This window comes from Sturnus vulgaris, chromosome 7 (genome assembly GCF_052056855.1).
Source record: "Sturnus vulgaris isolate bStuVul1 chromosome 7, bStuVul1.hap1, whole genome shotgun sequence".
NCBI lineage: Eukaryota > Metazoa > Chordata > Aves > Passeriformes > Sturnidae > Sturnus > Sturnus vulgaris.
The window spans coordinates 23,415,454-23,440,905 of NC_142249.1; the positions used below are offsets into that span (position 1 = coordinate 23,415,454).

At 39.2% G+C, this 25,452-nt stretch overlaps 1 protein-coding gene across 4 annotated transcripts in view; it reads left to right on the forward strand.

Moving 5' to 3' along the window:
• The first annotated feature begins 7,658 nt into the window (after positions 1-7,658).
• COBLL1 (cordon-bleu WH2 repeat protein like 1) overlaps positions 7,659-25,452 on the forward strand; it is a 77,786-nt gene continuing 59,992 nt past the window's right edge. For 2 of the 4 annotated variants that reach the window (XM_088168130.1, XM_088168132.1), the window contains exon 1: positions 7,659-7,736. In XM_088168130.1, coding sequence (XP_088024256.1) covers positions 7,693-7,736 — 44 coding nt within the window. In that variant the 5' untranslated portion in view covers positions 7,659-7,692. Of the gene's footprint in view, positions 7,737-8,428; positions 8,639-12,033; positions 13,359-17,296; positions 17,505-25,452 lie in introns of those variants that run through there. The other 2 variants (XM_088168131.1, XM_088168133.1) reach the window with 2 other exon arrangements.

Sequence of the window (25,452 nt, forward strand, 5' to 3'; positions counted from 1 at the left end):
TGGGCTTTGAAATGACTTGAAATTATTTATGCAAGCTCTCAAACTCAGAGTAGTAATAATTTGGAGATTAAAACCTCAAAGAATTTCTGTAACTAATGTTTCATCTCCCTGTGATGAAGCTTATACTAGACTTAAAGCCACATTCAGTTGTAATACAAAGCCTTGGGCTCCTGTCCAGTGTGTTTGAAATGGTAGGTGAACTCTGCCAGTTACTTAACTTGGTGTAAGTATATGTTCATGACTTCTATTAAAATGTTTATTGGGGAAAAAAAATCCAGCTTTCTGAAAGCTTAGAACATTAATTATTTCTGGATCTATGATGCAAAATATGTGACTTAAATATAACTTGGTGCAGTGTTGTATTCTTGAAACTGCCAGCATATGAAGGTGGGATGAGCTTTTTTCCCAACAAATACATTTTTCCAGATCTTTAGAATTCACTGTGTGCACATATGTGATGAAAGCTACCTTTGATTTGTCTGTGCTGAACATCTCAGTACTATCTCGTGTTTAAAACAGATGTGATGTGTCCCCCTGGAGCCCAGCTGTGTAGCCCATTCCAGCTGTAGGTCCCTAAAGCACACCTGAATAAGCACGCTGCACACAGAGCAACTTCACTTCCTTATTAGCATTCCAGAGGAGGAGTGTCTCTTCCCTCTCTCCTCCCCATTTATTCAGTTGTCTAATCAAAGTACACAGTTCATATCATCCAAGTGAAGCATTTTACTCCCTCTCCATGCTTCCAAAGCATCTTAACATATGGAATTAGATTCCACTACAGCATTCCAGGCTGTCCAGAAAGCATGAGGGCTGTAAAGTTACCCAGGCTAGTTCTGAGCAAGCTGGCTAAGTACCAAGAGATACAAATTTGTGCAGCATAAGGCTTCTCCTTGGCTAATATAGCTTGTTTTCATGACACAGTACAACCATAGCAATATTGATTTCAGAACCTAAGATAACTCATCTGCTTATAGCTTAGCTATTGCTACACTGTCTCTGTAGAAAAAAACAAACAATTCCCTTTGTATCTAAGTGTATTTTTCTAACAGAAAAAGGAGATTGTTTCTTGTAGTGTTATGATATATGATACAATAAGCCATAAGTTAATGAATTACTAATCAATTGAACAGGTACTATGAATGTAATTCTTTCCAGAGGTTATTTTCTTCAGGAATATTTTTTACTATTTAGACTTTGCAGACTTCAGTGTTGAGGATTTTGCACACTATATGCATTCAGAATGTGTGGATTTAGTGCATGAGAACAATTTAGTGAATTTGAAGTTTCTTCTAAACCCCAGCTAAGATTAACGTTTAAATTAATTATCATCTATCTTTCATTGCAACTGTTCTGGCTAACATGATTTAAAATAATTAGACAAAACTGTTTTAAAAAATACCTGGCAAGGATACTTGACAGCGTATGTGATTCTACACCTTATATCACTCACTACTTGGCATCATCTGAAACTTTCTAACATTACTCAATTGCGATGCTAATCCACATGAATACCTCAGTAATTGTTATTTGGGGCATCCCCAAAAATACTGCTCAGCAACAAAATAACTTAGAAATCATGACTGGTAAGCAGTAAAAGATTTGCTTTCATGATCCAAAGGCAAAAATAAAATACTATCAGTGAAAACACAGTGGTAGTAATGAGAGTATCAAAATATCCTTATGTTATGCAGGTCTTAAATATGACTTAAAAGGACAGTGTATTGCTAAGAAAGTAAATGCCCTAATATAGATATCAGGAGCAAAAACTACTTGGGGAAGTATTTTGTGTAGTTTTGACTATTGGGAAAAACTTATACAAAAGGCAGAAATTACTTAGTCCTATATCTGAAAGTATATGGGGTAGTTTTTTGTAGCGTTGTTTTTACTTTGTCTCAGGCCAAAGCTGGATGTGCCCCAGCACCTCAATGTCTTTCCTGTAGTTCAGAACAGAACCCAGGATTCGAGGTGTGCCCTCAGCAGTGCTGTGTGTGCACAGGGGACAGTGCCCTTCAGTTAAGTGTGTTCCCAAACCTGTCCCCGTGCCTACAGCAATGCTTTCTGTAGCTATGTACGTGTGTGTGCATGCTCCCAAAACCTAACCCTCATCTTGGAATGCAAACACGGAAACAGCAACTGTTCAACAGGATGCAGCGTAGGCTGGTTGACTACTCCATAGAAGAAGAACTACATAATTGATTCAGTTTTCATTTAAACAAAATGAAGAATCATATAATAATTCCTTGCTTTATCTTTATACTATAAAGGCAAAATTCTAATTTTTATCATGTCTGCTGTACATGATAAAACGTATAAACAGCTCAGCTTTCTAGTGTATTTTAATTATGCATCAGGAAGGTAATTTAACAAGGAAAACATCTTTCAGTTCCATAATCGGACACCTACTTTGCACAATAATATTCAAAACAACTAATGTGTGACATAGTATTATTTTCAATATACCACAAATCACACTAGGAGTGCATTCAGTTACATCCTTAAATCACAAAATGTCACTATATCTTGTTATATATTAAGAAATTTAAAAAACCTCATAAGCAGACCTTTACATTGTAAGGCTCCTGTGGTCTCTTTAACACTTCAAAAAGCTTTCACCTTAGGCAATAATGGGCATACCTCTCTAAAAATCATACTATTACATTTTTACAGGTTCTTTAATTCAAAAATATTTGTACTCGCATTTCTGACAACATCTTGAACAGAGGAGAGCAACCAGAAGTACTGAAGCCATCTAGGGCAATTTCTGTTATGAAAAATGCCATGGGATGTTGCTGGTTTTTTTAGAACAGGCAAGATTTCGGTTTTAGTACTTTAACTTGTAAAAGTCCCATAGTTATTAAGATACCTGGAACTTCATGTTTCTACCTAAGATAGAAGTTCTCCTTCAACTATCAGTTGTAATTAGCAGTTCTCACTACCTGCATAATTTGAAGGTTATGCTAACAATAATCAGAACTGGGTATTAATCTGCAAACATTTATATTAAATATATAATAGCACCGAGTACATTCAACAAGTGCCACCGGTGGCAGCTTGCCACATGGATTAATGCCTCCAGATAAAGGCTTATTTTACCTCAAACCATGGACAAAAGATGACATTATTGCAACAGTGCAATTAATAACCTACCACTTAATTAATTGTTACAATGATATCTTCATGGATCAGCTTGAAAAATCTAGGGAACTTTAAAAGTTTTGTTGTGATTTTTTTTTTTTTTGCCTTTGGCTATTCAGTAGAAGAGACAATGAATAGTGTGTCAACTTGGTATTCTCTGATGCAGCCTTCTGTTTATTGTGTATGAGACTTATGTTTCATTTGTATGAACAATGTCTTGAGCTCAGGATAAAGCTGGAAACTTTATAAAAATAGAAGAATTTTAAAAAGAGCATTTGATTCTGTCAACATCTTTTGAAACTCAAACACAGAACTGATTTTCTATTTATAAAGAAACAAAGTGCCATAGGAGTCCAGAATCTCTCTCTAAAAACTGAGACCCCAAAGAGAAATAGTATCTCCAGTACCTCAAAACCCAAACAATTTTAAGTCTAGTTATTGTAAAACTGCCACTGCAGAACATGGCCTGAAGGCACTAAAGTTTAGAGCCTACAATGTTTCTAGTGATCAGAATTTCAGATGGTGTTTAGTTAACAACTGAGATAAGAGTAAGAAGTGGTAGTGTAAGACAATAAACCTAACCTCTCTCCTCTTAAAGTGAGATTGGCATTATTCAGTGAACTGCATTTTTTAGATAATCTCCCAGGCTCTATTGGAAATTGTCACCATTAATAATTTTTTTTAGGTTATTTCCCTGATGGCACTTTTTTGCCTGGCATTGCTGAGTTTCTATTATGAGCCCATGTGAGCTATTCAATAGATTGCAATCTTTGTGGCATTAATACTTGCCAAAAGAATTAGACTATAGCATATATTGGTTTTTAAATGAGATTATAAAGGGAGTGGTACAACAGCTCCTTATCTATTGGTGGTGAAGCAAAGTTTATTAGCAGGTATGATAACATGACACAAACACATGCAATTATTCTAAGTTATACACAGTCAGCTACAGTCTTCAGCTGAAACATCATGATACTGTTGAACCATCTCACACCTTTGCAGCATGGGAGTTTCATTAGAGTTTAGAAGGTGCTGTCATGTAATGGTTTTACCCAAGAAGTAGCTGGTTGGAAGCAGAGAATTATTTTGTACTTAAACTAATGCTACAAACTGAATGCAGAAAGTTACCTACCATGCCCTGATTGCAGGAACAGTCAACATACAAAGGAATTTATCAACCTTTGTCCTAACCTAGGAAGTGGCCAAACAATTTGAGGAGTGTGAGAATAGAAAGTAGATTGTCAAAAGAGAAAAGGGTGCACAACTTAGATAAGGTCCTCAATTGAAATTGTTCCTGAGATTCTTAATTGATCAAGTCATTGAACACTGCCTCTCTGAAAACTGGACCATGGAAAATGCATCTGACTCACCAGTGATTAATTTTCTGGTTTAAAAAACATACACACATTAATGGGGTGTGCCTGATAATGGCATGTTGTTATTCAGGGTGGGAACAACCTCCAGGTTCTGTCAAAACAGGTGGCTTCAGAGTTAGTCTCCAGTGAAAAAGCAGAAAAAATATCTTTATCGAAGAAGCACACTGCAGATGAGAAGGGCATATACAGGGAGAAGCAAAATGTTATTAACATACAGTATCTCTACAATCCTATATACAGTATTACACTAGCTATGAAGAACATTAACATTGAGTATTATGAATGTTAACATCAAATGGTCAATTATAATAATTTTTTCCAGATATATAAACTTAGAACTTGCAGGAGAAAACAAGGACACCTGGAAACATCCTTGAAGACAGGATTTTTTTCCTCCACAAAATGTGAAATTTAGATTTAATTTTGAAAAGGGATATAGCTAAATAAATAGAAAAATCTCAGCTGTCTCTATTGATCCCACCATAAACCTAAAAAAGTAGGCATGTTTTCTCAAGTTCATTGAAAATCCAACCACATTAACCACTATACAGTACCCTTGCATCTAATAATTTCTCCCTTTGCGTGACAACAGAAAAGACAATTATAAATCATAGCTATTAGTTTGAGAGTCTCAACATCACACTCACCTTAGAGTTCTCTTTATTATTTATCTATCCAGGCATGATGAAACTCCAAGACATAAGTTTAAGTTTTGGTTTTAGATACTCTGAAAATAAATGAGTCTGCAAATAATTAGGTGTTTGGAAGCCACTGACAAAGTAATCATGCACTGCCATAAAATAAAATAAGACACATAGATCATACCACACTGGAGTGTTTGGAAAGGAAGATTGCTCCTTATTTTAGTAAAAATGTGGTAAGGGACATTTTTCAATTTGTAAGCTTTTTGTGAGAAAACCCAAGCAATATCTCATTTATCCCTTTCCATTATAAGTTCTTGGACTCCCTCTCTACCAGCAGCCTGCAGCATGCCAATTAAAAGAACCCTCTAAAACATGTTACATATTAATAGGAAACAAAATACTTTATTTTAATAAAAAACCACTACTGTTTCAAAACTGGAGAGGCTTTTGACAAATTTCACATAAAATTTGTAACTTTGACCTCTTTGTGTATTGCATATTTCCATATCACATACTCTGGAACACTGAAAACCTCAAATTATTTATCTGTATGCTTGCTTATTAGATAAAATATGATATAGAGTGGGTTTGGGGGTTTTTTTTGGTTATGTATTCTACAGAATATTATCTGTTTGAGATAACTACTAATTTTAAAGTAAACTTTTAAGCACCCTGAACTGGCTAGACTTCCTTCCTGGAGGTTACTTAAAACTAATGTAGTTTTGCAAGTCTTTCTCTAAAATGGTTATGCTCCACAGAGAGAAACACTTCTCTTGATTATTACAAAACCCACCATTGAAATCCTACTGATTCCATTTATTGTGTATTAAAATATGTTGGACTAAAGAACCTAAGAATTGTACTTTCAACAAAGGCTCACTTCCAATTTGGATTTTCATTTCCTGTTGTTTATGTTAATCAGTTATGATTAGAATGAACAGGTGAACTTAAAAGCCTGTGCTAAAATTGTGCCCGTCCTTAATCTGCCCATAAAGGAAAAAGCAGCAATAAGAGAAGGGGATTATTATGACCATCAAGTGAGCAGCTTCTAGTCTGGCCTTTCCTGATTGTAATCAAGCTCTTTATGCTGACAGGAAGGAAAAAAAAAGGCAAAACCGTGTACTTTCAAACAAACTGTGATTTTATGATTTTTTTTTTTACACACAATTTATTCCTATAAAAGAAAATTTTGCAATTTTATGTTAATACCATTACACACTTTAGCCCTTTACTAAACTGGGCTGTTTACTGACTTACTGCAAGTCATTGTCCAAGTCTAACAGATTATTTTAGGGACTCCATAGAGATCACATAGACAAGTTGGTTGTGCGAGTTGAAAGGTGTGAAATGTGCCATGTTGTGGCAGTCTTGTGTTTTCCTTGTCATGACTTTTGCAGCTGCAGTGTGCCTGGAGCTCTGGGCTTTGTGTTTCTCCTAACCCTAACCCTAGGCGTAACTGTTAGCCTAGGTGTAACCCTAACCCTAGGCATAGGAGTAAAAGCATGCCTGGGCTGTGGTTGGTCAGAAGTAGAAAGGTGTGGAGGGAGCCATATTCTGGCAGATTTATGTTCCTCTTGGCATGACTTTTGCAGCTGCAAAAGTTCCAGGAGCTGTGGACTTTGTGGTTTTCTAAACCCTAACCCTAGGCGTAACCCTAACCCTTGGGTAAGTTTTAGAATCTGCATGGGAGTGAGACTGGTTCCAAGATAAAAGCTGTGAAATGAACCAAGTTGTGGCAATCTTGTGTTCCCCTGAGCATGGCTCTTGTGACTGCCGTACGCCTAGACCTGAGGGCTTCGTACTTTTCTGAAGGCATAGCCCTTACCCCAGGCAGATGGGGAAATCAGCAATGAGCTGTGGCTAGTCTCAAGTAGGCAGGAGTGGAGGGAGTCACGTTGTGGCAGTCCGGTGTTCCCCTTGGAATGACTTTTGAGAGACTTCGCCTCGCGCCCTGGTGGCTGGAATGGGAAAGGGCTGAGCCCGAAGCGGCCGCCGGGACGCTCCGCTCGAGGAAAGGAAAATTCCAGCCGAGAGGAGCGGCCCTGCCCCCGCTGGCCGCTGACAGCCCGCGGCCGGGGCCGAGCGGAGTCCCCGCTCCGGCCGCAGCTGCAGGGACAGCGGCTGTGTGGGGGCGGGCGGCGCTGGGACGGGAACAGGGAGTCTCTGTCTCCGTGCGTGCCGGAGCAGGGAAAGTTCTGGGTTTCAAGTTTCTCGCCGCGAAGTTCGGTTTTGCTATTTTTTTCTCTCTTTTTTTTTTTTTTTCTTCCTAGCTTCTTGTTTTTTTTCCCAACGCCCAAGGTGTGGTTCCGCGAGCGGCAGGAGCCTGGCGCAGCCCGTGACCGCGGCCGCCGCCCCGGGCAGGCGCGCAGTGTCCGTGCCCTAAACAGCGGGGAATGCCCGCGCTCGGGGCCGAGGCGGCGCCGGGGGCTGCGGAGCGGGGCCGCCCTCAGCCCGCCCCCAGCAGGTGAGGCGGGGAGCCGCGGCTGTGCGGGCGGGTCCCCGGCTTGCGCCCGCCCTGCGCTCCCTTGGCCGCCGGCATGGATGGCCGCGCTCGGCCGGCGGCCGCCCCGCCACCGTCCGGGTAAGCGCAGCTCAGGGTGCGGGCGGGAGCGCGGCCGCCCCCGGCTCCGGAGGGACAGCCGCCGGGAGTCGGGGTCATGCCGGGCCGTGCGCGGGGCTGGGTGAGGTGAGGTGAGATGAGAGCGAGGGGGCAGCTCGGGTCGGCCGGTGCCGTGCTTGCCCTGCTGCGAGGTGCGGCGCTTGGGAGGCAGCCAGCGGCGGGAGGCGGCTCCCAGCGCCGCGGGCGGGCGCGCTCCCCGTGCCCCTTCCCGGGGCTCCTGGGGCGGAAGCCTCGGGCGGGACCGGCGGCAGATGGAGCGGCGCGGCCGTTAAACGGCTACGGGAGCGGGGCCTCGACGGCACCGGAGCCGGTTCTGCTGGCCGGGGCTGCGGTACCAGCCCGTCGGGTCGCCGCCCCCCCTGGCCGTGCCCGACCGAGCAGCGGCTGCAGCGCCGGCTCCGCGCCGCGGGCAGTTCCCGCAGGGACGAGCCGCAGCCCGCCCGCCGGCGCTGCCGTCCCGGTGCCTCTGCCGGACTGCAGCGCTGCCGGCGCGGGACCTGCCGGGTGCACGGCTCTGCCGGGATCGGCGCCTCTGGCAATTCCCTGCAGGTCAGCACTTGCCGGTCGGAGCATCCTTAGGTGTGCGGAGACAACTTCCAGCTCTGGGCGAGAGTGGCGGCGGTTTGGGAGGGCTGCGCCCTCCTCGGTGCTCTGGGAACTGCCGACGCTGGGGAAAAGAAAATAAACAAGCAGCATCTGTTTGGAGTAGTAAAAGGGCTGGCTTGTTTCCTTCTGCGTGTTAGGCCACTCTGGTTTTCTTTTGCTTATAGTAGAAAATCTAGCGTTAAAGAATATCTTCCTTAAATCCTGCGTAAAACTACCTCGGTTATCGATCAGGAGGAGGATTTTTCTTAACTATTCAGGTACGTTTGAAGAACATTAGTTTACTCAGTGGCTTCACTAGGAGTGGGAGTGAATCAAAATACTGGTAAGATTGCTGAAGTTATCTGTAAATAGAACGGACGAAATTCATGGTGGGTATATTTTGTAGTATGAACGTTTTTGTGGAGCTTCCATACTACTTGCAAAAATGGATTAATTGGATTGCTGACCAAGTGGCTACAGGATAAACAGGTGCAGATGACGGCAATTTATTGTAGTATTTGCAGCAGTAATCAAACCAGTTTGAAGTCATGGCTGTAGTGAATATGTAAGACTCATAAAGGGAGGAGTATTTATTCACTTAAGGCCTTGTCACCATTCCACGTTTATATGTAGACGTTGAGAAATTGACTTTACATTGTTGATCAATGTAGAAGGTATAATTACAGTATAGATAATTACTGCATTTTTAAGGCTCTGTGTACTTACGTGGAGTTGGAAGGACTGAGTGTGGGATAATAGTGGTTTTTTTCCAGGTTAGGGAGTGGCAAAAATATTATGTCTTGAAAGTGTTCGGTTTTACTTGTGGGCAGGAACATAAGAACAAGCAGAAAGACATAGTTAAAACTTTGACTGTTCTGACAGTTCCTCTAGGCCTGTTGCCTGTTATAAAGCTGTTTGGTATAATGAATTTTATCTGCTGCTTGACATCTAAGTTCCCTTTATGTGACTTCAAGTATCTGCCAGCATCCACTTCACAGTATTGAGAAATATGTAGCTAATAGTAGTGCTCATTGCATTAGCCCTGGAGAGAGATTTTCAGGCCTTTTGTCAGCTGTTCACATATCATTTAGTACATAGAAAATCAAGTTGCCATGCTTTTCTTGCTACAAAAGTTCTTTATTCACAGTCTTAACTATTTCTGTAAGATGGTCTCATTTGCTTGTGAAATGTTGGATTTGAGGAAAAAAATGTGGATATACCAGAAAACAAGGCAACTCCCAGTTTTACTGAAAATAGTTCACAGATACATTTTTGAATAGTATGCAGTTACTGTTCCCTCTCTGAGATGATAGGAAAATTTGTGCAATCTGGGAAGAATTTCAGTTGAAATAGCATTTTTCTTTAAATGTATTACCAAATGATGTAATATACTACATTACATCTGTTCTTGTTAGCCAGGTTGAAAGTGTTAATCTACAGCTGAAAACTGTTTACCAGCCAGTGTGTTCTTAAATCACTGTTTGAAGTTCCGTGGAGTAATTGCTGGTAACTCTTAACAGCTGAGAAAGTTTGTTTATGCTAACTGCTCAGAAGGTAGTGTTTTGTAAATTTACAAGCACTGATGTTAGTTAAAGCTTGGAACTCCTATATAACTTGTTTGCTGATGGCTCTTTAATACGGAATTTTGTTTCCAGATCTATGGGGACAAGCTTTCGGGAAGAATCCTGTCATTTCTTTTTTTTTTTTTTTTTTTCCATGCAGGATTATGCTTTCCTATTGAAAAACTGTTTATTAAAACTGGTTGTGAATAAAAATATTTATCTGAATTCGGTGAGAAACATGCCCATGTTATTCTTTCTGTATATTTAAGGTAAATAAGAAAATATTTTTTTAAAAAAAGTCTTCTGCTGGATTTCTTTTTTTTTCCCTTTTGGTTTATAATGTGGCAAATAGAGAGTGTGCCCAGCAACTGGCTGGAATATTTTGGAATATGATGAATAGGAGGTGTGCCCAGTAACTGGCTGGCCATGACACATAGTTTCTTCTCCTGGCAGGAGAAACTTGGCTGGACAGTTAGGCAGTTTTATAGCTCATCTGTTTTACCCTGAGTCTGAGCAGCTCTCATGGCATAGAGCTCCCGCCAGGCCACTTGACAAAGTCTGCTCCTGTTCATCGCAGAGCTGAATTTGCTTTATGAAATGGTAGGAAAATGTGTGATTTAATACTTATAAATAAGAAAAAGAAGTGGCTGTAGTTGGTGTCCTACCTTCTGAACACAATTTTCCTACTGCTGCTGGACAGCAATCCCGTAACCTGGAGTAAATACTTTTTTACAATACAAGTAGATGTCAGTAGTTGACACATGATTTTACCATGAAGAACTGTATTATGGCTTAATATGCCATTAGAATATTGGAGCAAATGTGGATTTTGGTAGATGTAATATTCCTATGCTTTGAAATACTAGCCTTCATGCTGAGATCCACCTTTAATTCAATTGTAATGTTTCTGAGAATTTAGTGTTATTTCATTTGTTTCTGTAAATCTATAAAAGATTGTATATGCTTACATACAAAATAACAGCTTCTGACCTGCTTTACCCCTTCGTTTTTATCATTTTCATTGTGTCTCTAACAAAAACATACTTAGGGCATGGAGCTGCTCTCCAGGGCGTGAAGATAGAGCTGGTTGTGTGGGGAAAGGGGCAGGGCCAAATAGCTTTGATTAGTTTAGTGCCAGAAACACTTTGCGTGTGTATCTTCAGCTTCCCATTCACTGTTGCTTGGCATAATGGATGTATTTGAAAAATTTAAGGAGAACAGGAGAAAAATCTTTTTCACATGATTTCCAGGGCTGTCTCAGGAAGTGAGAGATGTTTTCAGAAAACGCAAGAAATTTACCTTTTCTCTTGCATGTAACTGAGTTTTTATCAAATAATTTCAGTCACTTTGCGGAGAATCAGCTGTGGTGCAGTGTTGGCAAACGTGTGGCGTCAAGCTTGGAATACTGATTTGGGCTCTCTTCCTTCTCTTTCATGTGTTCATTTGAGTCAGCTCACAACATAGCCACAGGTTTATTCAAATAGAAATGAAAGTCCTTCCTGTTGTGGAGTGTGGGAAGGGACAGCAAGTGTAGTGATAGCTTCAAACCAAGCATTCTATGCCTGAGCCACAGCCCCAGAGTGGGGGTGAGGATTTGGATACGTGTCTGAATTTGCTCAGTTTGGTGAAATTTATGTGAGGGTGAAACTAGGTTTTTCTCTTGCAATGAATTAGCTGTTTCCATTGCTCTGTATATTGTATACACGTGTTTATCATTAAGTGCAAGACCTTTTGTACTCGTTCTACTAAGTGGTAGCACTGTCTAAGAGCAGAGGTTAGGCCATTATGGGTCTAACAAGTAGTCCTATCTTAGATGTGCTTCGTTTCTTAGACTGAGGATTTCAAGGTAATACTTCACATGTTCTTCTCACCCTCCTGACCCAGATGAAGAACAAGTAAATGAGCAATAACAAAATGGAAAGAATTTTGAGAATTTGGGACTGTAGAGCTTGCTGGATGTTTGAAGCGGGGAGTTAGCTCCTTTGTGGGTGGATGTCCATCAGGAGCCACTTGAATGCTAATCATTCCAGGGGCCAATTTGCCAACTGAGTTCCTAATGTACACATAACACTTCTTGAGGTGATTGTGTTGTTCTTCTTAATGTATCTGCCTTAAGCAAGGCAACCTCAAATAGTGGAATGACACTGATGCCATTAACTGAATGTTGTGTTTAAAAGCTATTTACTCAAACTTCTTTAAGTCTGAAATCATAGCTGGGTGCCTATGGAATAGTTACTGGTAATGTTCCCTGTTGGAGTGTGTTGCTGTGGGAATGAGATCAAGAAAACATTAGGGGTTGGAATGTGGATACTAGGGTGAAAAAAATGTGTAGGAGGGTAATACACAAATAGAGATCAGCAGAGTTACTTCCAAGCTTTGTCCAAGTGCATTGGTATTCTGTGAAAAAGAACAGTGAGAGCTAGATAGTGAGGTATCAAAAGCAGTTGAGGGGAAAAAGTGCTTGAGGCTGGATTTTGGTGTTACCTTAGGGTAGATTCTTTTCTTTCTGCAGTTACTAGATTTGTTTGTTTTTTTTTTTTAACGGGACCACAGTGTTTACATAAACCTGAAGATCACTGTTTTGAGTAGGCCCATCTGTGTTGGGTGGAAGAAGAAAAGAGTCCATTGTAGGGAACCAAAACCTTAGATTCCAGAGGAAACTGAAGGTCTTTAGAGGACTTCTGTCATCTGACAGACAAAATAATTGGAGTATTTTAAAGTCGCAAACAAATTATTTCTCCTCTAATCTGGCAACACCTAAATAGGTCTCCTTTCATAAAGTGCACTACCATTTCTGACTATCTTGACTGCAGCTTGGAAAAAAATTTCTGAGCATGCTGGTTTTTCTAGCCTGACTGCTGTTCTGAGCTGCCACTGTTGTAGTTTTATGAGTGCTGGGGAAGAGCAGATGCCAGATTGTCCAGCCAGCCCTTGAAACTAGCAAGGCTAGCATGCTCAACTAAATATTTATTCTTTTTTCTAGAAATTAACAAGTTAGTATAATGAGTTGCTTTGTTAATGTAGTGGATACAAGGAATGCCAGGTGTTCTCTTTTATGGCTGCTTGCAAGTTAAACCAGACCTGATTGTGCACTTTCTTTTCTTCTCACCTGGCTCGCACTCGCTTCCCCAGCAGCTGCTACTCTAACTTAAGTTCACATAACTGCAGTTTGAGAAAGTTGCTCTTCACTGAGTATCACTGTGTACAGCTGTAAAAGAGCTGACTTCAGGGCGTTAGAGGATGACAAGAAGCCGAGATGTTGGCTCCTGGATTCCTGTAGAGTTCTGTGGCTGTGCCCAGCGTTAGCACAATGAAGAGGAAGCTCTGACTGTGCAGCTTGCAACAATGGAGGGCTCAAGGGGGAAAACCACCCCTGCTGTTCTGAGCTGTAGCAACCAATTAAAAATTTGATGCCTCACCTGAATTTTCTCCTGAGGTAAGTCCCACAATTTAAAATGCAGCTCTTTATGAAGTAAATGTAAACACTTACTAATTGGAGTTCCAGTAGATGATTTCTGACTTAAAATCTTCATGTGACAGACTGATGGATATAACTGCACTTTTTTTCATGGCTTAAGAAATGTTTTTTTTAATGCAGAACTGGAATACCATAGGAATTCTTTCAGAATTCAGAGTTTGTATTTGTTTTTACTTGCTAGGAGGTTATCCAGTTCAGAATGGGCATGTGCATTTGTTTGGTTATTGCAAATTATCAGAGTGCCATAGGTGGTTAAAGGATGAGTCCCTTATTTGTCTATGAAATATCTCCCTTGGGAACTATTGACATGGTTGCCAGGATTATTATTTTCAGTTAAAGAAAATAGAGCATGTGAATATTTTTAGCTGGGCTTAAGCTTTTTTCTGTGAGAAAGAATGGGTTTTTTTGCAAGCTTTGACTCTACAGAGGTTCTCATTGAAGAAATAGTACAGCTTTGAAGCTTTCTTAGCTGTATTTTAAAAATACTTTCTGCATGTTCATTTGATTTTCATTTCTCTTCTGGAAATAGAGCTACTTGATTTGGAGTCTTATTTAATAATAGACAAACAAACCTCTCCCTCACAAACGATGCAAGCTGTTGCTCTATGTTAAACAAGAAATATTGTGAGTTTGAATTTTCCTCCAACAAAGGGACCAAAAACCTCCAACAGGGAAAATGCCATCCTATCTCAAAAGAACAACATCAGAAATATGTGTATTTTTGTTTAAAATCACATAAATTTTCAATCCAATTTTCCTGAGTTATTGATGTATTGATTCAACAATGGGATTTTTTTTTTTGTTTTCATGGGCCTTGGTTATCTGTTGAGAGTTAGTTTTCCCTTTTTGTGTTTTACCTTACTTTAAAGTCAGACCATCAGATGGATTTTCTTCCAGACTGAAGCTTTGACAGGTAACTGGGCCTTGACAGGTAACTTTTAAATGTTGTGCAGTGGGAAGAATATAAGCATTTTCAGCTCTGTTCTTAATGCAGACTTACAATTAACAAAGTTGTCTGGAGGAGCTGCTTCTTCTATTTTTTTTTTCTTCACAAAATTATTTACATTTTTCTGTTTCATTCAGTTTGACTGTTTGCTTGTTTTGTTTGGGTTTTTTGTCCATCTGTGTCCTTTCCTCCCCTCCCCTTTGATGTGCTGGGCTCTTTGCTGAACTAAGTGAGTTAAATAAGAATGTTCAAAGTAATTTAGGGAAGAATTTATTCTTGATTAGGGAAGGACATGGCATGCTGAGTTTGGTTTGTGGTTTTTTTTGTCATCACTAGTTTGCCATTTGTTTAAGTATCATTGTATGGCTCTTGATTTTTGTAAAATTTAGCTCAGTCCCTCTGTACTGGATTGACAAACCAACTGGGCATAATATTGCAAGTATTGGATAATCTACTGGGCTGGCTATTGTTTAATTGTTCTTGTGACAGCAATGTTGAAAGCTCTTTTTATGTGGGAAGAATAATGCTGTGCCACTCATCTCCTAAAAAAAGGAGCCAAAATATCTGTTAGTAACAAAGTTTAAAAAAAAAATGTTTACAACTTGTCCTGCTGGGTGTAACCCTTGAGGCAAAGATGAAGTGCTTTTTTCTTTACTAGTAGTTAAGGACTTCAGCGTTCTGCCCTTCTCATGAAAAAAATAATGTTGTGCAAAATTCAAAATGCAACCATTCTGGCTTTGAGAGCGTAGAAATTATTTGCATGGATGGATGAGTTTTTTATTTCTTTAGTAAGACAAACAAGGTGTGTGTTAGCTGATGACAGTAGTATAGTAGGTGGAATTTCTAGAGGATGAATTTCTGATAATTTTCAGGCATTTGTGTAAAATCAGAAATTCAACCCATGACAGAAATTTGGGCTTTGCTTTTTAAATTCTTTAAAAAAAATTAAATTCAGAGTATTTAATTCCTCATAAATCAGGTCTGGTTATATGTTTAAAGCTGTTCCCAGGTTCCCAGCTTTTGTTTCTGAAGAGTTACTGCTTTTTCCATTTACCCACTGAAGTCTCCAGACATAAACTTTTCTGTATCCTCTGCTGGGGTCTGATTCATGGTCTCTTACTTCCCCTTGCCTGCAGTTTTGATCCTCTCCTTCTACCCACATTACAAATCAGCCTCACTAATTCCATCCTTGGCACCCTCATTGACCTATATTTACCTCATTCACTTTTTGAAGTACTCACTGCTTGGAGGAAGTCCCTTTTTGCTCAATCTTAAATTAGTTTGTAAGTCTACAGCTACTAGTAAAGAAAGATGTACTTCATTTTTGCCTGCAGGGGTAAGAGTGCAGCAAGTTGACTGGGTCTTTTTGCATTCTGGCTTTGTGCATTCTTTTAAATCTTCACATTTAGTAAAAGCCTGGCCTTTCAGCTTGGTATTTTTCCCCCTATATCCCATTCTCTTTGTATCTAATTCCTCTTCCCTGACTTCACTTTGAAACTATAAATTCTTCTTTTTATAAATACACTTTTGTGTTTAAAATTGTGTATTCTGTTTAACCTAGCTCAACGCATCTTATTCCCTTGTACTTATATGGGCATTGAGAATATTTTTCGCTTCACTGTTGAAGGGGAGAAGAATCTCCCAGGCCCTTTTATGTGGCATTTTATGTGGGCATTTTATAGTTGCTGATCTCATCTGCTCACTTATCTAGAGTTGAGTAATGCCTTGGACATTGCAGGACTTGAAGCTGGGCTCTCAAGGCTGGCAGTGATAGCTACAGCCATGAAATAGGATTTTGTTTTTCTTTATTCAAGCAAGTCAGAGTTTACCTATGACTTTGTTGGGCCAGTAGCAGTAATTTTATTAAGGTATTACATGCTGTCCTTTCTCAGAATTAGATACATATAATTTGACATCTGCATGATAGATTATCAGGAATTAGTTGTAGAAATGAGCTGATGGAGCTGAGTCAGATGTATCTTTACTCCTTCAGCTTCTTCAGGCTTCTCTCTTGTTTCCTGATGGTTGATCAGGGTTTTGTTGAAGTAGAGAGAGGGCTCTGGTTTTCTGCCAAGTGGTATGTGCAGGGATCAGACGACTTTGGAATCTAGATAATTTTTGTGATTTGTTTTGATGGTTCTTTCGCAGTGCAGGGCACAAAATCCCCCCTGCCCCGTCCTAGGTATTGCTGAGATTATTCTCAATACACCAGACAATGCTTGTTCACTTTTGTAGAAAAGCAAGGTGAAAATGTAGAAGACAGGGAAAACCAAAGCATTTTATAAGCACTTTTTCAGGGCTGCTATAGTGATAGTGAAGGGTATAAGAGAGAATCTGAAGAGGCTTATTTTGGAAAAGTAATAAGGATCTGACATCACTGTCTGAACTGTTGGAATCTGTCTGATTTCTAAGCATCTTTCTTTGACTGTTCTTATATTTCCACTGCCCAAACATTCTTACAAACTTTCCACTCTTCCTCCCAAAATACACTACTGTAATGGATCTTTATGCATAAATCTTAAGTTAATAAAGGAGGAGAGAAATGCAATGAATTGTAAATGTTGGATGAAACCTTAAAAGTATACAATGATTTATTTTAGAAAAAAATGGGGATGTGGTACTATGATAGTTTTAGAAATATTCCCACAAAACAATTGGTTCTTTAAATATTTTTTTTCTGATGGTGTTCTTTAAGATACTTTTTATTGCTTATGGGGCTCCTGTTGTTAGGTTTTCTTCCTGCTTTTATTTGCCCCTAAATTTTCCTGGATTTTGTAGTTATAATATGTAAAGCCTGCCAGATGACAGGTTTATAGGAATTTTTTTTTTGAAGACTGCTTACCAGTACTTAATCCAGAATAAGATTTTGTGTTAGAATTGAGACTGTTTGGAAATAATGACATGTAACATAAATGCTGAGATTTCATCCTATGTTATTCTGCTGCTATAGATGGAGTCTTTGAAGGGACTTGGTACCCTGGCTGAGTGGTTTGTGGCAAGATCTCTGTGTGCTGATCAGCGCTCTGCCATTCTGCATAAGAGGCAGCTGTCCTGAATTCTGTCTCCACTAAAGAACAGCTGGATATTCCTTCACATTTCCTGGATGAAATCTGTGTGTTCTCTGACAAGCTGATGCTCTCTTCCTGCTTGTGGTGGAGGTAGACAGTAGGAAATGACGTGTCCAGCGAATTGTTTATTTTGTAAAAATGTTTGTCGGGACCACTTTTAAGAGCTTTAACAGCTTAATGTAGAAACGCCCTTGCAAAATTCTACCTTAGTTCATTGGGAAGAGTGCAATTAATTTGTTGACAACATACTCTCAGTAAAGAAAAATGGTTGTGTATTCAGAGTCCTTCTGTTACAGGAAAACAAAAGCTCCAAGTTTAGAAGTACTTGATAAAGTTTTAACTTCCATTTAAAAATAATTTTAAAAGCCGAATGAGATCTGGAAAACTCCATCTACACTTACCGGCCTTTCCCACATCCTGTCACATCATATTTCACATCTCAGTCATACACTGACTGTTTCCTTGAGTCAGTTTGTGGTATCATGTGAATAAATGCTCAACATGGTTGAAAGATCTCCCATCTGTCTGTAAAAGACATGTGATCCTTTATCAAAAATACAAAGGGCATAGCTAAACATGGCATGACATTGGTTGGAATTGTAAACAGCATTTAACTCACAAAGTTTTTGGCTTCTGATGATAAAATGAGATCCCTCAGAAAATATGAGTCACATTCTCAAACTGATGTAGCTGTACCACTATTGTGTACCATTATGTTTACCACTGACTTTGACAAATATTTTCGCTTAAACATTTAAGTGACAGCAAGAAAGAAGTGACTTGGTCACTTTGTCTATGAGAAAGGCTGCTAATGCAAAGATATCTGACACTGGATGGGGAGATCTTCCTCTTTCCCCCATTTTTTTGTTTCTTTGTTTGGATGTTGATAGTCATTGAATAATTGACAGAGGTTGCATACCTCTCTTCCCTCCCTTATGGACTGTCTAGGTAGAAGGAAGTTTGTGTGTCTTGTTCTCAGCTGAGTAGGTTTCCTGCTGCTGTTGTGCTGATAGATTCAGTTTGTTGCAACTTCATGTCCTCTGCTTCAGTCAGAAGAAGCCAGTGATAAGTTGCTGGTAATCAAATCATGGAAGTCTGGGGTTGTTCCTCTTTCTGTTTTTAATGTTAGGCAAGGCTTTTGTTTCTTTGTCTGTATTCACCTTAGGATATTGTAGTTTTTTGATGTTTTTGAAGTGTCAGCTTTGAATTTCTGTTTCCAAAGAGCCTTTCTGCTTTAAGCTAACAGCATTATGCTACTAAATATCCATGTAATAAAAATTTCTAAAATTCTGATCATTATCATTATTATTATTTTATGTGTGTCAAAAGAACAGTGGGGTGGCCATTAGCCACAATTTCAGTTCTTCTCTGATAGGAAGCCAGAGTTCTTTTCATGGATTTCCTCTGTTGGGAGGCATTCAAAACCCAACCCATACTTACTGGGAGAGAGAAAATGTGGTGCCTGGGAGAGGTCGATGGGCTTCAGGTTACTGACACTTAGTTTTACTCAGCAGGGTGAGGGTGAACTTTGGACAAGTTCACAGATTTGTGAGTTTTAGTGCTCCCTTGTTTATGTTTTGTTCTGCTTCTGTGAATCTGTATAGATAGCTGCTCATGAACTTTTGTCCAAATTGACTGCTCTGGTTTTCCACTTGTTAATTTCAGTTTTATGACAAGTGAAGCGCTGATCTGCTGCAGTTAAATGTGGACAAATTTTGGAGATTTTAGAAGATGAACTATCTGCAGCTTATCTCTGACTTATCTCCTACCACTAAGGAGTGGACACTCTGGTCAAGTTGATATTCTGATCTGCATCCTTTTCACTTTGGCTTATTCTGCTGTACAGTGTTGGCAGTAATTTTACCTGTTCTTTACCCCTACCACAGGCTGTTTTCTGGCCAGACAAATCCAAGGTCCTCTATTGCTCTTGAATCAGGGCTGTTAACTTCTAAATAAGAAGTTTGCCCTATATTGGAATTAGTAGTTGCCTTTTTGTTTTCACTGAGATTGTGCTGACACACAGCTTACCACTTGCTTGAGGATAAATGGGTAAAAAATGTGGTTGTTATAGATATAGCTAGTAAAAATTTCCTCATAAATTTTTAGTGATTTAATGTATTCAATAAGCAGCAACTTCTTCTAAAACTTTTGAACAAATCAAGTGGTAAAGAGTTAAGCACTCTGGTCTTTCTATTTCTAAAGTGTGACAACATTTAAGTGGCATGTTCATGAGTTAGTGCATGGTTACAGAGTATGAGCATGTAAATCATTTAAAATGCTATTTGTCTGGTTACTTTTATGGGTAAGAATGTGGAAAATACTGCATTTCTGACAGGATTCCAACTGTTGTGATAACACACGATACAAAATTATGAAATAATCAATGTCATGTCTGATCAAATGTTTTAAACATACATTCTTTTAGGCATTTTACAGACGTTGAATTCAGGGAAATATATGCTGTTATAATCAGGCAAAACTTCTAAATCCAGGGAGAACTTAGAGATGGTTTCAGATATGAGGAATTTGTGTGTTTTACAGGCTTTAGGAGATCTGCCAGCTTAGATATTTTTGTCCTTTCCTTTTTGTCTAAATTTTCTTGTGTGTGGTTTTTTTTTTTTTTTTACATGACTTCCTGGGTGGGAGAAGTGTGTTACTCTATTTAGTTAACATTTATAAACTTAAGTTACATTGTGTCAAAGTTTGCTGTAAACGTCTGTGTGCTCTGTAGGTCAGGTAAGTAGCATGTCAGTATTTTCATAAGGAAAAAACCAGGAAGATAAAATGCTGCTAAGTTGAAGGGTACTGTTTCTTATGATGACAAGGCACTCAGTTATGGGGACTCTGATAAATAAAGCCTGTGGACAAAGTGCCCAGCTGTACTTTAAGATGAAAACAGGATGTTGGTTGTATTGCTGCAGGACTGCTGTATAAATCAAAGGATATGCTGTTATTGCTGTTTAAGGAAGCTGTACTCCCTTAGAGTGGTTCTGTATATAAAAGAATGGTAATTGCTGTGCTTATCAAGGACTGGCAGCTCTCCTTTTCCAATTGTGACCTGGTGAATCCACCTCAAGCTCAACGACTTAAAGCCTTGCTAGTTATTTTAATGCCCTATTCAATAGGACAAACAGAATAGGGTTATTTTTATCTCTTTATGATTGCTTAGAACAAGTAGAAAACCCCTTTGGTATATTTATGTCAAAGGTGATTTTATTGAGGAGGATGTGAAGTATTTCCCCAGTGCCTGTTAAACCCTGTTGGTTCAAGCTGTGTCCAGTTAGTTGTGGCATCCAGAAATGTCCAGGTGGCTTTCTCCCCATGCCAGTGTCCTTGCTGGATTTTTTTTGCATTCACTTGTAGCCTCTTTTAAATTTTTGTTTGATAGCTTAAACCATTTTTGGTTTGTTTTCATATTCTTTTAAAGGACTTCTTTGCCCTGTTTTTACTGTTCCACTGTTTCTTAATGCCAGATAGAATGATGTTGCCTTTGTTTTTAAAATTAATAGTTTTTATGCTTCTAAGCACTACATCCACGTATACTTTCCTCAGGAAGAAGGTATGCCAAAATATTTTTCTGCTTTTGATTTTTACGAGTTTATTTCTGTCTTCAGGGAAATCATAGAATTATTTGGCTTGGAAGCAGCCTTTGAAGATCATCTATTCCACCCCCCACAGTAGATCTGTGCTGCACTGTAGGGTGGCCTCGATTGTTATTTAGGACGTTGAAGTAAGTTTTTCTTAGGCAAAAGTAGCTGGATCTGGAACAACAAGTACCTGGATAAAGGTTGAATTGGTTTTCCTGTAATATGCGTATGTTTTTATAGAAATTTTTTTTTAATAAGCCCTCAAAGCCAGAACTATTTTGGTGGAGTGATTTTAGCACTGATTTTTCAGTGAGTTTACACTGATTAATAGAGTGTTGTCATCATCTTAGCATTTGTACTCAAGTGCAGAGTTAACCTCCCTGCAGTGAGCATCCTGACCAGAATCAAATGGGAAACTGTGCTGCTGATGGAAGCAGAGCAACAGAGAAGAAAGGGAGAAGGCAGCAATGGTGAGTCAGGTGTGCAGAGCTCCAAGGGAAAGCAGATATAATTCACTCCTGAAAGAATATTCACACAGCACAAACTTAATATTGTTTTAATATCAATTGTACTTTGTACTGAAAGATAAATTCATCATGCTAATGCATCATTTTCATGAAGTTTGATGCTTATAATGACTATTCCATTATTTGCCATCACTTATCTAGATTTCACTGAAGTTCTGTGAGGGAAGGATATCGCAGGAGCTTTGTAGGCAGCTGTGTTTAGTCTCACGAGATACCTATTGGTAACTCCTTTTCATAATTCCTCATTCCTTATGGTACCCACTTTTCAGTATTTATCAAAAATGCTGATAAAATAACTTTATATTTAAAACTAGGATTTGACTGTATTCCAATAACAAGTAATGGATGTGTTTTTGAAGAAGTAAGGCTTTGCTAATCTACTTCTTTCTGCATTTTCACAGGGGAGGAAGAAGTCTCAAAATCTTAAGTGCCTTTCATTTCTTTACTAAGCAGTTGTAGGAATTAATCAGGTGTGAAGTCATTTTTTGAAACACAAGGAGTTTCTGTAGTACAGAACAAGTTTTGTTGATTGTACTTGGGAGGACACGATACAGAGATAAAAAGCTTCTATGAAGGAGAACCTTTTCTGGGGCCAGAAACTCATTTTTGAAAACATATTTGTCAGTCATCAGAGGTCCTAGTGTCTGTGGCAGTGGCTAATTAAGTAAGGATAATGTTTTAGGGTTGAACAGTGATTTTGGAAAATGCACATGATATCTAAATAGTCATGCTCTCTGCTTATTAAAGATAAACTTTAAATTCTAGCTGTTCATAAAAATGTGTGGTTCTTTAACAGGCCAGAAGCATGGTTATCAGGAGACATGCTGTGGAATTACCCTGGTGTGACCTTGTAACTGATGGATTTGAAAAGCATTAAGCATTATTTAACCTGGTTCAGTACTCTGAAGGCCTCTTAATTGTACTGCCAGTGTTCTTTTTCTTAGAACTTGTGATGAAGGGGGATGTGTTCTGGAGTACTTGTCTCAATTATGCACTCACACAGGCAGCTCTCACTCTGCACTTGTATTTGAACCTTAAAATAATTGTGACTTGTTTGCTTGTTTGGTTTATTTTAATTTTGAGCAAGTGCTACGCCTTTTCATCCACAAAGCAAATAGCTGTTGCTTTTGATTAGTAACTTAAACCTTGGCAAGTTTGTAAATTCCTCAGCAGGGCACTGGTTTTGAAGAGCTACTTATGTTCCAGGGGAAAACGTTTGGACGGATTGTTTCAGAACATGTGATTTTTATTTTTTAAACTTTTTTCCTGCTTCTGTACTACATTATCTGCACTGATTTACTCCTTTCCTCCAGGAAACACATTTGCATTAAAGATCCGGTCTTCTGTTTATTTAGTTCCTGCTACTTTCTGCTTCCATGGGATCCTCTTTGACCTTACAATTAATAGAAAAATGACTGATGTTCTGGGAATTAAATCAAGAAGAAATTAAGTACAAGGAGCTGATAAATTCTGATGGATTCTTTCACTGATGAAACTTCTCTTTCAACATGCTGAGATAGTCAGTAGTAAAATAAAGATTAAAAAAACTCATAAGGAGAATGTTTTTCATAGAACCTCTGATGCTTCACTTAAGGCTTTAAACTAGAAAAGTCAGGGATAGCACCAGTTCCTATTGTTAGATGTTGGCTTTGTCATCAGAAAATGTCAGTATTTTCTGGAAGGTGCTCTCACCTGGTCTGAATCAATTGTTATTGATCTGAGCTGTTTTGACTAACTGACTTTTAGGTAAAATAGTTGCATTGCACCATAACATTGCATAGTCCCAGCTGATACAGCCTGACTTCTGTTTTAGTTTGTTCAGCAGATATAAGGACTCCTGCTGCAGTTAGTGCAGTACTGAAATAATACTAAGTGTAAGAGATCATTCAGTTTGCTTTTAAGCTTAATGATATACAGCAAATCCAGTGAAATAACAGTGAGAGTTTTTGTTGGTTTATTTAAAATTTATAATGTTATTACAGTTTTGTTGGAAATAAGCAAGACTGGTGAGAGATAAAGCTGTCATATCAAAGAATTGACCACAATGTTGTCTGCTTAATGTCACTTTAAATGTTTATGCTTCCTAATTTAGTCTGATTTGAACATAACAGTGTCATGTTTGGAGACACAGGATGCCAAGAAAGGAAGCAGATGATTTACATCCCTTAAGCTTCCCTAAGTGGGAGTTTCAGACTTGAATTTGGCAATAAAATATTGAGATTTTTCAAAAAGAGCTACGTGATTAAAGAAGGTGGGGTACCAAGGCCTGCAACTGGATGCCTTAGCAGCTGAGGTTGTATGTACTTTTGCCAGAATGGAAGGGATGATTGCCTTTTGTCTTTTTAGTATTAAAAAAAAAAGAATATGAATAGGAGTAGACAAACTGAAAAGGCAGTTTCATCCCTCCAGTGAAGATAAGAACCTGGCAGTTTTAAGTTTATGGTTGGACTTCATGATCTTAAGGGTCTTCTCCAACCTAAATTATTCTATGCTTCTGTTGTTTCCTTCACCCAGTCACTTAGCTTCATCACTTAACATCAATTGTGATCAAGTTATGCAGTCATATAATTATAAAAAGATAGAGAGAAATGATAGCTTGTCCTAGCTGTAAAAGTTTTCTTGCAATTTTCTCAGAAGTTTGTCATTGTTACTATTCTTTGCTTTTAACAGTCACCTGATACCCTTATTAGCCACCTTTCACCCCAGAAAGCGAATGGTATGGACTGTTTCTAAAGTCTGTTGTGTCATGTTTGCAGTCTAAAAAATGTTTCACACGGTCTGCAATGTTACCATGGCAGAGGTATCCCCCATTCAACCCTGTTTCACATTGGCAAATATGCAGAAAATGGAATTATGAGAGTGTAAGTGATGGTGAGCTTGAGAAACCATATGACCTTATGCACAGAGATAGTGCACTGGTGTGAAGTGTTTTATGAACATCCATTTTTTAGCCAGGTTAGGATTGTTTTGTTTAGCAAAGAGATTCAACTTGGGCTGCTGGTGAGTATTTAGGAGGTGTGCTCTCATGGTTCACATCATGATTAGCAGTGGGACCCAGTGAGGTTGTGTGCCAGTGGCTGGTCCTTAGATGAAGAGCATGGTGAGAGGCTGGTGGACCTTATGAAGAGGCATCCAGAATCACTCAGTTTGCTCTGTCTTTACCTACTGTAAATCCTATTTTGACTGGTGAATTCTGGTGTCTCTTAGCAGCCAGTCACGCCTTGTTTGAGGCTCTTTATGTTAATGAAATGAGAAAGCTTTATCCTGTTTTTCTGCTCCCTGTCAATATGTCTGAGTCAATACTAGACCAGCTTTCTCCAAGAAACTTAATTTGTGGCTGTCCCTCAACTTTGAACACAGAACTGCTTCTGTATCACGGTAGTGACAGCAACATGATTGCATCAATTTTCCATTCACCTTCACTCCTCCACCCTTTTGAAATTGTTAAAGAAGTCTTCATGACTTCTGGGAAACTGGGAGAGGGACAAGATTGTCAAAGTGTGATGGGGCTTCTTCATCGTAGGTTTTGGACTCCTCCTGAAAGGATTATGATGATAAGAGTCAACTGTCTTGAGTTTTTAACTTGGCAGAATTTGTCCTCATGAGATCGTTTCTCTGAACATTTCAAAACTGGCTTTGCATGGCTTATGCTGTAAAGCATGCCATTCAGACAGATATTTTTGTCTCTTCTGGATTTCTCCTTTTTTTTAAAATCAAGTACTACTTGGTTGTTCATTTAAAAGAAAATATTTGTGTTCTAAAAACAAATGACACACACGCAGCTGTGTAGCCAAGTGACCCAGAGAAAATGAGTTCCCATGGTCTATGTGTATGTGCAAGTGATGGGGACCAGAACTTGTTTTTTGTCCAGCAGTTCAGTTGTGCATGGCCTCAAGGGAACATGCAGCCATGCTTCTCATCCTG